This window comes from Vigna umbellata, chromosome 4 (genome assembly GCF_029865625.1).
Source record: "Vigna umbellata cultivar VRB3 chromosome 4, Vumbellata_1.0, whole genome shotgun sequence".
Lineage (NCBI taxonomy): Eukaryota > Viridiplantae > Streptophyta > Magnoliopsida > Fabales > Fabaceae > Vigna > Vigna umbellata.
Genome location: NC_142168.1, coordinates 61,113,134 through 61,126,765, shown reverse-complemented (window position 1 = coordinate 61,126,765; position 13,632 = coordinate 61,113,134). Strand labels below are relative to the sequence as shown.

General features: G+C 30.2%; 2 protein-coding genes and 1 pseudogene across 2 annotated transcripts; 1 reads left to right on the top strand and 2 right to left on the bottom strand.

Annotated features, from left to right (window-relative positions):
* Positions 1-907: 907 nt before the first annotated feature.
* Positions 908-2,552, bottom strand: LOC148200787 (reticulon-like protein B14). Its single transcript, XM_088114618.1, has 5 exons — positions 2,405-2,552; positions 1,688-1,868; positions 1,454-1,583; positions 1,304-1,373; positions 908-1,194 (listed from the first exon to the last, which is right to left on the bottom strand). The coding sequence occupies exons 1-5, from the start codon at positions 2,490-2,492 to the stop codon at positions 1,025-1,027; spliced, it is 639 nt and encodes a 212-aa protein (XP_087970744.1). The 5' UTR covers positions 2,493-2,552; the 3' UTR covers positions 908-1,024.
* A 4,328-nt stretch (positions 2,553-6,880) lies between these two features.
* On the top strand, positions 6,881-7,491 carry LOC148200786 (non-specific lipid-transfer protein 2 pseudogene; annotated as a pseudogene).
* A 1,669-nt stretch (positions 7,492-9,160) lies between these two features.
* On the bottom strand, positions 9,161-10,515 carry LOC148200785 (uncharacterized). Its single transcript, XM_088111614.1, has 3 exons — positions 10,226-10,515; positions 9,940-10,145; positions 9,161-9,684 (listed from the first exon to the last, which is right to left on the bottom strand). The coding sequence occupies exons 1-3, from the start codon at positions 10,316-10,318 to the stop codon at positions 9,393-9,395; spliced, it is 591 nt and encodes a 196-aa protein (XP_087967740.1). The 5' UTR covers positions 10,319-10,515; the 3' UTR covers positions 9,161-9,392.
* Between the last annotated feature and the right edge of the window lie 3,117 nt (positions 10,516-13,632).

Genomic DNA, 13,632 nt, shown 5'->3' with positions numbered 1-13,632 from the left:
AAAACAACTTTAATATCATATTTAAATAAAAAGAAACCCATCAAATTAAATTTAAAAAACTTTTCATTGATTATTGTTCTTTTACTGATAATTTTCTTTTCAATCGATTTTTAAAAATGTATTGAAATAAAAACAAATAGCAATATGATATCGGTTTCACTGAGAAATGAACAATATTAAAATACTGGTATCTATTAGAAAAATATAATAAAAGTGCTTATTATAAAATTTACTGTTGTGCAGAATTTTTGTTGGGCATGGCTGTGGTGGAAGAAGTTACATGATGTGAATTAAAGAGTAAAGTTAGGGATTAGGTGGCTTAATTTGTTCGACCTTAGAAAAAGACATCTAACTGTCTACAAATAATAAAGAGCAGAAGTGGGGAACCCAACCCCACCCATTATTGTTTTAAAATGATTCTCCTGCAGCCACCCAAAATGAAAATACTGTCATCAAAAAACAAAAACAAAATTATACGAAAATACTGGTTTCTATTAGGGAATCTAGGTTAGTGGTGATTGGAAGATTGCGTCTTCTGAGTTAACTGCCTACAAACTTAAAAGAAGTGCATTTTCTAAGCTAATCCCTCCACTGATTCTTGATTAAAATGCTAATTAAAGCATCGTTTTCATGTTACGAATGTCTTGGTAATTCCTATCGGATCTTGAAGAGTAGATACGAAAGAAAGTAAATGTGGTAGATATAGCACGAAAGTAACGTAACATGACTACTTTAGCTACATTTCCCTTGTCGTAATCACATTTCTAGCTCACCCATGCTACTAGACAACTCCTTTAATGTGTAACTTAATGATGCTTCGTTCGTTTGAAGGGATTGATTGAGATAAGTAGTCACCTTCAATTACTAAGAAACTTCTCCAAATATATTATGAATGTTCTAAAATGCATTAAACGATATCAATTATTCCACCATCATATATATTTTTTTATACAATAGTTTGTGGTTGCGAATAAATAATTTTGCAATCATTATTATCTTTTACACACTTGCCCATATCTAAAACTCATTTGTTCTTCTTTTCTTTCACAGGTCCCCTTGGAATCTTGTTCAGAACTTTATTATCCAATGTATTGAACAATCTCTTCACGTCTTGATTTCCTTTGCTTGCTAGATAATTCACCTCTTGTTCATATCGCTCGTACATAATGGGAAGGGTCACCAGGCAGAGGAACACTGTGGAAGAAAGATAAAGCGCAACAAAAAGTTAATAACAAAGGTTCAATCATTATTGCTAGGAATCTTGATATAATTGATAACAGCACAATAGTAATTAGGATCTCACGTATATATAAGAGATTCAAAGTTGTAAAATAATTCCCAATAGCTGACATGACCCAGAGACCGGTAATTGTCTGAAATTCATTAACATGATGTCATTAAGAAATAATTAAGACAAAATGTGTTTGACTGACTGAAAATTGTTTCTCAATACCACAAAGAAGAGTGTTAGGTCTTTCCCAGTTGAAATGTCGTAAAAATTCCTCAAGAATGAGTTCAGCTTTTGGAACAAGAATCTAAAGGTGGGTTCGGGGATTTGAAAATCATAGATTTGAGGCAGGCTCCTGCAAAGAATAACGTATTACTCTTTCTGCAGAAACTATGAAGAAAGATTCTAAATTAAGGACTTCAGAAAAATCAATGTATACAGAGTGCAAGAACATTATACCATGTGATGAGTCCTGCTGCATTATACCATACGAATAGGACGAGCATGACGGCGATGAGGATGTGACAAAGAAGAGTGAGAAAATTGTATTCGACCACTTCAAAGAGGAACCAAATCATGGAGAATCCAGCTACCATTGTTGCCGATGATATCTTGTCTTTCCATAGCAATATATCAGCAACTGCAAAATCAGATCAATCATTCTCCGTTGGTCTTTGGAATATAAATGAGCATAAATGCATCGAATGGTTTCGGTTTAGTGCATATCTTGAATAAACCCTCAAATAATTATTTGCTTAAGAGTTTCTACCAATCAAACTATTATAAAGGTTTTAACTTATGCTTAACTCGACATCTTAGGGTTTGTGACATCTTTTCTTTCGCTTTTGGACAAAATCTTAATCGTAGAAAATATTTCTTTTACTTTACTTTTGAGGGGTAAAAATTGGGATGAATTTAATACGTGAATCCTTGTCTAAACTTTTTCTATAGAACTTGTTGGGAAATATATATTTCGAGAAAGTTGGGTTTTAAAAGTAAGGAGCTTTTATTAAAGAAAAGTAGTTGAGCATTAAAAATGTAAAAGTGCAATGGATATTTTTTATTTTTGTAACAAAAACTTATGTCTTTAAATACTTACGATCAATATTAAAAAGATAAGATTTTTTTCTTAAAACTTTGATAAGAAAAAGGTGAACTTTGTAAAAAATATCTTACGCTTTCCTCCGCCAAGAAGTGCATGGAGTGGTCTCTGTCGGTGGAAGAAACCTGGCCTTTGTGCAGGCTCACGAGAACGGATTGGCATAGTTAAGAATAGAATGATTGAAAATGTATTGGTTGTGTTTGTTGATTCTGGTGAGGTAAGTTTGTAGCACTATTGTGATTCATGTTTCGTGGTAGCAACTTATATGTGATGTATTGTGGTTCTAACCTTTGTAACCAAGACATTTGATGAACTCGTTCCTGAGAGGAAAGGTATGGCTTTGGCATGCTTGTCAAGTTTCATTTTCTCGTGTCCACACATGACTTAAGATACATTGTTAGTGTCTGTCACGTTTACCCTCGACCGTGTCTAATCCTATGTTGTTGTTTTTTCTTACTACTTTTCGTGGGAATATTATACAACTACACATGAGAGGGACGGAGGCTTATGTTGGATGCAAATACTTGACAAAACAATACAACAATTATGATTTCGAATTCTAAAACTTTTGTCGTGTTTCACAACCAGAATGATCTCTTATAGTTACATTGCGTCTCATTGTACTCATTCAACTCGTGGGAAAGTATTTTATTTGTAGAACCTTCAAGGCATATCTACATCGCAGTTCAACTTCGATGGAGCTCTTGCTCACGTACAATCTCCTTCTTATGTATTATTATTGAGGCCAGGAATTTATAGATTACAATTTTTTTTTCTAATATGTAGATAAATAGTAAAAGCAGTCCAATAATAAAAGCCCAAGTATTTTAGAACCCAATTCAAATATGATCTCATGCTTGGCCCATATACATTATTCCTCTGCAATATTACTTATTATTCAAAAATAAAATGTAAACTTATAATGCGGTAATCCCAACTATCCAATCATTGAATAATTTGAGATCTATGATAATTTAACTAAGCCTAATAAGACATGTTTTTTTAAATATAATTTTCTATATGTTTATTTATTTTTTATAAGTCCGTTTATATTATATTTTTGCGTTAATTAATTTTTTATTCAAACTCTTGTCACTATTTTAGCTCATAAATATTAAATGATATGAATAATCGCTTTTTGTTCTTTTATATAAATTGGAGAATATGAGAGTTTTTTTTTAAAAAAAAAAACCCCACTATTATTATTCTCTCTTTATTCATTTTTTTTTCTGTTAACAAATATTAACTTAATGTTAAGAAAATGAATTTGTAAATAGGTTTTAAATATGTTCAATCAGGGATAAAAGAATGGTCTTACAAATCTGACATTTTATATAGCAACATTTTGGGTGTTGATATATCTTCATCGTTAAGACATGTGTAATAAATGATAATGACAAGTTGAGTCCCATATACTCTAATTGATGTAGTCTTCATTATTTATTATCAACTACATTTATTTTTTATTGGTAAAATAAAAATAGGATGGGCAAGAAAAAAAAAGGGAAGAAAAATAGAAAAGATAAAGTGTTTTTGGTTGATAAGTTGCAGAACGCATTAGTTATCTTCACTCTATTTTTTACATATTTCCATCTATTTTTCTCACTTATTTCCTTCATTTTCCATATATATAATTTCTTCTTACCGAACAAACATCTGGTCAGTGATAGCAATCCTTAATATTGTATTTATTACAAAAAAAGAAAATAAAAAAGTATAATTCGATAGTAAGAAAAAGTGACAAGAAAGATAAACAGAAATATAGTAAAAATAATTATTTCTATCATTTTAAAATAATAAAATAAAAAATAAATTGTATGAATTGTTCTCGTATGCCTTTCTTTAATAAATAATTCATCTTCAATTATAGATACAACAATCTACAATCTATCATATGTACACATTATAATTAATTATTAATAGAGTAAAAAAAGAAAGATAATTTAAATTTCAGAAATATAATTATACTTACATGTGTGGGTAAAAATGAAAAAGTAGAACACCATGTATCAATCCAAATCAGAAATATAATTATACTTACATGATATTTAGTAAGTGTATGTGTCCATAGAAATGAAAAAGTAGAGTACTATGTGTCAGTCCAAGTCCTACATTGGATAGAAATGAAAAAGTATAGCACCATATAAAGATGAAAGACCCATTAACTCATTGCCTTAAGGTTTTTGGTAGAGAGTGATGTCAATCCCTTATGTGGTCGAACTCAGATCTTTCCTGATTAACAAAGCCGATGATTTGTCTTGGTAACCGGTTCAGACGAGTATAATGGTCCCTATATCAAAAATCTTCCTAGTAAAGGATATTCTCTGTATAACGATGAAAGACTCATTAATGATTAATAGAACACTAGATGAAAGACTCATTATATTTTTTTTGTAATACGATATGGTAAAAGTTTAACTCTATGGTATAATGTTGTATCTAAGCTAATTTGTTTTCGTATTTTATTTAAATATGGATTTTTTTTCATGGACTGCAGGCAATTTTAAATGCTTTTAGGTTGCTTTTGACACCCCATACTATGGAAACTGGTTGAGGTTCTGGTGACTTAATTCGTTGATCCTAAAAGGAATAAAATGTGCATCACTTTTCCTTCTTTTATTACTTTTGACATTTGTCTTTTTGGAGAAATAATCATAAAGAGAACTCAAATGTTGACCATCCATCACATCGCCGAAAGTCATTCGGCTTCAGCGTGATATGCTACGGAATTTCTCTTCAATTATTTTTAACTACAGACTTGGAACTATATATTTCTATGTTTACATTAATTTATATAAATTTACCATCTATCATATGAAAATGAAAATGAACCAACTTCTTCGTTCCTAACTATCAATTTGGTAATTGTGACGCACGATATCAGGATGATTCTTCAGTAGCTTATGTCGTATAGTTTGTCTTATAAGATATTATTTACGTGACATGTTTTCTCTTAATTCATTTGAGGTATCGATTCATTAGTTTTCTAATGTTAAATAAAAACAAGTTATTTAAAATAATTTAATTTTTTTATTTAAGTTATAGATATGTGTTTGAGTCAATCAAATATGTACTTAATAAAAATTTATATATTTCATGCATAACAATTTAAGTAAAAAAATATATAAAAAAACTATTCACAAAACATTAAATTTCCATAACAAAAAAAGTTCATGAGCTGTACGTATAAAAACAAACCTGATGGCTTCTTTTACTCCTTTTTTTTCGAGTAATGATTCTTCTCTAAATTAGGCTCTCTAGTCCCTTGTCTGACAATGCCTAAACCAAACTTTCACAAACTTATTTGGTAAATAATCATTAAAACGTCTTCGAACTACTCATAATTCAACCTAAACCCACTAGTCAAAATTCCAAATGTAAACAACCCGTCAAAAAATGATGCTAATGTAATCACCTATATTTTTCATACTTTTCTTCCCCAAATATTTACCAAAACTTATTGCATAAACATACATATTTCTAACGTAACATAGTTTCTATATAATTTGTTCATTTAATAATTACTGTACTTTCTGGTATTTCACCAAAAGTAAAGTATATTTTCGTTGTCCAATGATATGATAGTGTTCTGTCATATATGTTACTGAATTGAGTTATTTTCATATTTATATCAGAAAACTAAACTTCGGTCCTCATACACTTGAGAGCTCAGCTATCTGTTAATTGAATTGTTTTAGTATATCAAAATGGTCATGTTTAGAAATCAAAATATAATATTTCTTCATTCGCACAAACATTTTTTCAAAACAAAAACTGTAAGATTCAGTAACAATAAAACAGAAAATACTTAAAGTGAAGTGATCCTACAAAACTTAAATAATCAACCTTGTGTGTGTGCTTTTTTATATTGATAAACTTATAAATGATTAGGCGGACAGCTTTGTCTGTAATGATGTGCGAAAGCTATAAACCCTTAGCATGGCCTGAGTCCAATGACTAATCTATCAGCAATGAGAACACAAATAATAAAGCAAAGGGGTCCTCCAAAAAGTCATCATGATAGGTCAATCCAGGGTCCCAACTTTAACACTTATCCCCATCACACAACAACACTTGCCCCTTCATGAAATGGCTTTTGTAGTAGTCAGGTAATGTTTTTTGTTTACAAAACAGCAGAGCAGTATTTCGGTTGAAAGTGTTCAAGGGTGGATGTCCTTTCCTTTCTTGTTTTGCTTTTTTATTCGATAGTTTAATCTTTTCCGTAATTCATTTCGATAGGTAGTTGACATGCAGAAGACACTCTGACTCACACTCAAGTCAGATATTTTTTTCAAAAAAGTCTTTATTTTATCTGGATAGATCAATGTTAGTTTATCTGCACATTAATCGTATATTTACAGGGTCTGTGGTAACCAAACACATTAATTAACTATTAACGAATTATATTTTTTAGACAATCAAATTCAATAATATTTGCTAATATACTTGTGTTCAAAAATATCATTAACTTGGATCGGTATAATACAAGTATATTAAATCATGTCCCATGCCATGCTCCTCTCCCACTATAAATAGTGAAGAGAACTATATGCACATCCCTGTGTGTCTTAATTAAATTTAGGATCATATCTTCTTCTCTTCTTCTTGGTCTATATTTGAAAATGAAGGTCTCATATGCAACACTGTGCATCGTGCTTACCTTGGTCGCACTAGCTGAGACAGAGTTGTATGTGACAGCAGTGACATGCAATGCGTTGCAGCTGAGTGCATGCGCGAGTGCCATCACCTCCTCGAATCCTCCTTCATCTGTTTGTTGTAGCAAACTGAAGGAACAAAGGCCTTGCCTTTGCCAGTATTTGAAAGACCCCAACCTCAAGAAGCTCGTTAACTCTCCCAATGCCAGGAAAGTTGCTAATTCTTGTGGTTCCCCATTCCCCACTTGCTAGATATACACTTGAGTATGTTTCACTTCAACTATTATTAGGTTTGTCGGAGTATCTTATGTGTGTTTTTTCTATGTAATGTACTCTGTTTTGTTTTTTATCACATGAAGTGGGACAGGTCCTCTGGTTGTCCCAGAGTTTGGTGTGGTTGGTTCTGCTTCAACAATCACACTTTCTCTTGGAGATTTTGATGTTGTACTGCTGTACTAGCTGATGTGCACCTATCAATGAATGTGAAGTTTAAGTTTGTTTGCTGATATGAACGCCCAGCTTTTACCTGTTCCATCGTACAAATAATTTTCTCGTAAGATTGTGTTATAACTATTAAATTAATTTCTTGTTGAAGTCGGTAAGTGTTACTGTAGAATTGTTCGTACTAATGTTTTGACCAAAATATGTTAAATACCTTCATGGCTAGCTTTGGTTTCAAATCCATTTAGCCTACGTACAGAATAAACCAAAAAAAAAAAAGGGTTAGTAATTATGTTATCAGAAAGCATACAGGTCAACGTCTACCATCCTACCTGCATTTGTTCCACTCGTTGTTAATTTTATATACTTAAATAATGTTAATTTTACGTTATGAATAGTTAAAACTTACTAAATATAATTATATATAAATAACCATCGAAATATGATCCATATTAATAGTTTGTGAGAGAGATAAATTGTTATTAAATGTTTTAATAATTTTGTGAAATTATTATTTATTTGTAAGACAATGGTTATGATTGTGAGGGTGAATAACTTGTGCACTTGCAACCAAAGATTACTACTAGATATTTCAATAAGGTCTTAAAACTAATAAAAACACACTCAAACATATATAATTGAACAAAGAAAAAGAAGAGAAGAATAAATTCCATCAGTTGCTTTGCATTTAGGATTTGCTCAATGTTAATATTATTTTTTTCTACCTTTAATTTTTATATATCTTTAGCTATAAGAATAAGAGTTACAATTAAAATAATGGTGATAACCAAATGATTACAATAACTTTTGAACATTTGAATGCCTAAGTAGAATTGACTATTTCTGTTCGCGGAATCAACTGATTCAAACTTATCTTCTTTTATGTTTCTTAGACATTTTGTTGAAGGGAAAAGAAAAGAATATAGTGAGAGTGAACGGAATAAAACTTACCAAGAGTATATATGCTTTCAAAATAAATATATTTTAATTATTTTAATCTATCCGTTCACTATTCTATCTGAGCCAGAGACTCTTTTTCCCAAGCAATTTATCAAGTCGAAGACATTGGATGTCTCCTTCACTCACCTGCCTTCTTTCACTCTCAACCATTAGGAAATATATAGGATTCAAATACGTCATGCATATGAAAATTATTATAGTCATAAAACTAATAATGCCATGCTAAAATATCTAGATATTTAAAGTTTTGGCTCCGACATATCAGATTTCCGCCCATCTTTTTCACTGAAGCCAATTAACACCAAATTCAAATGTCAAGATAGACTGACCTAATTCATATAAAAAGATTTGCAATAATTCACCAGTTTTTTCTTTAAAAAAATCTCGACTACAAAGATCTTGTAAGAAATTTACAAGTATCTCGTATGGCAGTTCTTGGAAATTCTTGAGTTAAGAACTAATTCCTACTCGTGGACCATTGGAGAAAGTTGACATGATATTCAACTGAAAGAGCTGGTTCTTATAAGAAGAATCGATTCTTAGGATCAAATTAACATTTTATGGTTATTAGACATTTTATCATGACTAAATTAACATCATTAGATAGAAACTGACCAAAGTTCATAAATCTAATACGGCGTACTAAGATCCACGAAAAGCGAGTTTAAGAATCTTCATTTCAAGTATGTAGTGGCTCATGCTCTAGTTAATTTCTATCGCAACAGCACATGCAAGTGCGACACTAAAAGTTCAATAATCAGCAAGTCGCAAAACTTAGAAACTATAAGATTGGCATATATTAAACCACCATCATTGTGCTGCCATCTATCTTTATATTTCAAGCATTCTTCCATTACAGCATAAATACTATATATTCACCCATTAATACAAGAACAAGGTTTTGCAAACACTGTTCTTCCTTCCCTTATCCCCAATATCCCTTATCCAAAAGCTAAAACAGGACCACCAAAATTGAGTAAACATCGTTCAAAGCAAGAAATCATGATCAGGCCTTATCAGAATCAGCCCCTTGGTGGTGGTGGTGTTGTGTTGCCAATCCAAGCCCTTCATTGCGGTGCTTCTCCCAGAAACCAGTATCAGCCCTGGAGTGTGCCCAATAGTACAAGATGGAGGCCAACATGGACAGCAAGGTCAAGGCAGCTCCAGCTGCAAACACACCTTTGCGCAGGGTAGCACAAGACAAATCGTGCCTCACAAAGTACCCTCGGTACTTGGTGTGGTATGCATTCCTCGCAGACCCTGCTAACAAACACGCCTCTGCTCCCAGAAAACTAATCCTGATTTCACAGTACGAATAATTCAAAAAAAAAATCAAACAGTTTCCAACCTTTACCAATGTTTATCCTAACAGAAAAATGTTCAATCAATACACAACAACTGATGTAACCGAAGTGAAAGCGAAAGTCTATTTAAAAACCCACGGTTCAAAATTTTGGTTAGTACAAATAATTAGGAGATGAATTCGTAGGGGTTTAATTGTTTAGATGCGAAATTAGAAGAAAGTACGATTAGTTCACTTAATTGAGTGTTACCAGGAGAGGATGAAGGAGACGACGGCGCAAGTGGCCGAGCAACCGGAAACAAGCCCTTTGCCGCAGCATAGGCATCGAGTGACGGCGTTGAGGACGGCCTGGCTGAGAAGCAGGAGAGCGACGGCAGCGAGGCCATAGACGGTGGAAGCGTCGGTGGTGTAAGAGCAGTAGGTTCTGTCGTCGTACTGGTCGGGGATTACCTTCGCCTGAAAATGGAAAATGAATCAGATTTGAGAGTCGAATCGGAAAAAAACCAAAGGAAGAGGAGAGAGAAAGGGAGGGGTACCTCGCTACGACGTCGTTCGGCGCCAATTGCAAAGACAAAGGCTATGAGATGCAGAGCGATGACGAGAACCAAAATGGTTACGGAAACGGCCATCGTCTTGTTTGGATACCTTTTTCTCTCACTTCACTTCACCAGCTGCTGCTTACTTTTTTTTTCCTTGTTTTTGTGTGCTTCTTCCTATACTATGTTCTTTAACATCGTCACACTCTCTCTACTTCCGACTCTTTCGTGAACCTAATTCTTTCTTTTTTTTTTTCCTTTTTTTCCCTTTTTTTTATTCCTACTTCTTGACTTCAAACTCCTCTTTCTCCTTATTGCATTTGCAAATTGCACACATTTATTTTTCTATTTTTAATGATGAAAATAACGGTTTAAAATTTGTATAAAATGGATGAAACAAAAACATTACAGTTGTAATTTTCTACACATGACGTTACTGTAATTATTAATAAAGAATAACAAATGTGCCACCAAATTTGTCCGTATCCAGTTTTTATTCTCTATTTGTTATTGAGAACTTTAGCTCTTTTAAATGAATATGTAAAGTGAAAATCGTTGAGTTTGAATGAACATGTATTGTATCAATTGACAATTTTGAATGTTGATTATGAAAAATTTTGTTATGTTTATAATAATTCTATTTCACTCGAGCTCAATTGTATATTGTATCAGTAAAAAAAGTATCTGTTGTCTCTAAATGAAGCTGTATAAAGTGGGGAAAAATGGTAGTTTTTCTTTGTTTAAACTAAGTTTGGCGCTTGAATTGAGTTCGGGATTGCCATTTTTGAAATCTAGTGAAAAAGTTTTGTTTTGGTGAGTGATAGTTTGGAAAGAAATGAAAAAAAAAAAACAGAGAGAGAGAGAGAAATAGGTTTAGTATAGTGTGTGAATAAAAAGACAAACAACATAATTATGTAAGTGACTTATTGAGTATAGGTGTGACCTAAAAACGATGGTCATGGGACCCACTTTGGAATAGGTGGGGCCCAGTTACTTACTGCAAGTAAAAACAAAAATAGCTGGAACACCGTTGTCTGGTCGTAGCGCCGCTATCCTTCACTGTCGCTCGACTCAAGGATGCCTGTTCTTTTTTATTTTTCAAAAGCTTTTCTTCCATTAGTTTTTTCGCTTTTATTTTTCTAGATTTTTTCTATGTTTTCATCAATACGATAATTTGGTAAGTATTAATTTTTTGGGTTAAATATGTTTTTAGTCCCTAAACTATTGGTCGTTTCTGATTTTCATCCCTATTTCAAAATAAGGTACAATTTGGTCCTCATTTAGCAACAAATGAGGACTAAAACCAAAATTCCGAGGACTAAAACAAACGTTTCGAAAAGAATGAGAATCAAATTGTACCTTACTTTAAAAAAGGGACAAAAACCAGAAACGGCCAATAGTTTAGGGACTAAAAACATATTTAACTCTAATTTTTTTTTTATTTTCATAAAATTAGATTACGTTCTTATTTTAAATTTTAGATTATTTATCTTCAAACACTATTGACGAAAAAATTTAATATTTGGGATGAGAAAATAGTAAAGATTCATGTGACAAAATATGTTTTACATGTGATAACACCGTTTTTTTAAGGATGTTTTTTAATTGAAAAGTGGATTTCATAGAAAATAAATGAATTTAAAAGAAAACAAATGAAATTACGATGTTGTTTGTATTAAGAGATAAATTATGTGATTTGAGTAGACTTTAGATAAGAATTCATAAAAAAAATTTATGATGATGAATTAAAAAATGTTTTAATAGATAAAAGTAAGTAATCATCATTTTACTCTCGTAAATAAATGTGGTATAATTTTAAATATAAATAGTGAAATTGATATGGAAATTAAATTCAAATTCATATTTCTAATTAAAAATAAAAATAAAATTGGAAAGATAAAGTTAAAATTTTAAGAAAATTGTAGGAAAAAATTAGTTATATTATTTAAACACGTAATTACAGTAATATAATAAATATTTATTACACCTAAATAAAAGCACAACCCATTTTGAATCTCAAAAAAAGCATAATACAATAAATATAGGATGCACCCACAAACAAAAAAATATGTTATACAAATTAAAGTAAGGTTATATGTGACTTTTTCTATAATGTTAACATTATTTTCACCTAAATTTTGTGTATATGTATGGATTAGGAATGATAAAAATATTTGCGTTTATTCTATTTAATTTAATTTATATTATATTTTTTATATTTTTTATAATTTTATTTTAAATTTCGCGGATATCCACAAATTTTAAAATATCTGTAACTATTTTTTTGAACAGATATCCATACGAATTGCGGGTGGATATGTTTTTTTCGAATGGAGTTGCTGGTAAGCATTATCCGTGCCCAACTCAATCTATTATTATCCCTAGTGTGATCCTTCTCGTGTAAATCATCTCTTACAAATTGGTTGACACTTAAACACTCCAATCAATCACAATCACAAATCTATCATCAAACTCACACATAACAAGCAATATTCTGAAAAAAATATAGTGCTAATGTAGTCTCATTATGATGATTAATTTTATTTATTAATAAAGTTCGAGATAAAAGAAATTACGATAAAATCAAATTTCACAAAATTTAAAAACTAAAAAGATATTTAACCTTTCAAATATTATAAAAAATACATGTTTCATAATTAATATTGAATAATTTTGAAATAAAAATATTTTACACATTATATATATTTTACATATTAAATATAAAAAAAGTAAATTTAATAAAAATATTGTACTTTAATATATGAAAATTAACATGTGTATTATTTTACAAACAATGATCAAAAATTGCTCATATGAGTTTAATTTAAGTTTAAATATTCTAAATAATAGTTGAAGTTCTAATAAAATATTAACTATTATACATATTAATATGTAAAATAAAAAATTATTACAAAATTTAAATTTTAATTAAAAAAATTAAAAACACAAATATATATATATATATATATATATATATATATATATATATATATTAGTTATTTTTAAAATAAGTTTTTATATTTATATTACAAGTAATTAAATGGGTAGAAACATTTAAATCGTATAACGATATAAATGAAGTAAAGAATGAGTTAGGAAATATACAAAATTACAAGAAAGTAGAATAAAAACCCGTAGATAATAAATTATTTATTATATATTTTTTAATTTATATTTTTATATTCCATACATAAAATATATTAATTTCAACATTTATCACTAAAGTGAAAATAGTCTAATATTAATTAATTAATTATATATATATATATATATATATATATATATATATATATATATTTTTAAAATAATTTAGAGATTTATCGATTAAGTGTAAATCATCTACTATTAACTAGAAAACATATTTCTTTTTTATTTTAAAAAAATTAAATATTTTTAAGTTTTTTATA

Bases quoted from the DNA above. Each gene is read 5' to 3' on its own strand.
- LOC148200785 (XM_088111614.1), bottom strand. From the start codon at position 10,318: ATGGCCGTTTCCGTAACCATTTTGGTTCTCGTCATCGCTCTGCATCTC. The intron at 10,146-10,225 runs GTACCCCTCCCT...TTCCATTTTCAG, and splicing joins CCGAACGACGTCGTAGCGAG to GCGAAGGTAATCCCCGACCA. The intron at 9,685-9,939 runs GTAACACTCAAT...CTGTGAAATCAG, and splicing joins GTCTCCTTCATCCTCTCCTG to GATTAGTTTTCTGGGAGCAG.
- LOC148200787 (XM_088114618.1), bottom strand. From the start codon at position 2,492: ATGCCAATCCGTTCTCGTGAGCCTGCACAAAGGCCAGGTTTCTTCCAC. The intron at 1,869-2,404 runs GTAAGATATTTT...CTGATTTTGCAG, and splicing joins ACTTCTTGGCGGAGGAAAGC to TTGCTGATATATTGCTATGG. The intron at 1,584-1,687 runs GTATAATGTTCT...TATTCTTTGCAG, and splicing joins GCAGCAGGACTCATCACATG to GAGCCTGCCTCAAATCTATG.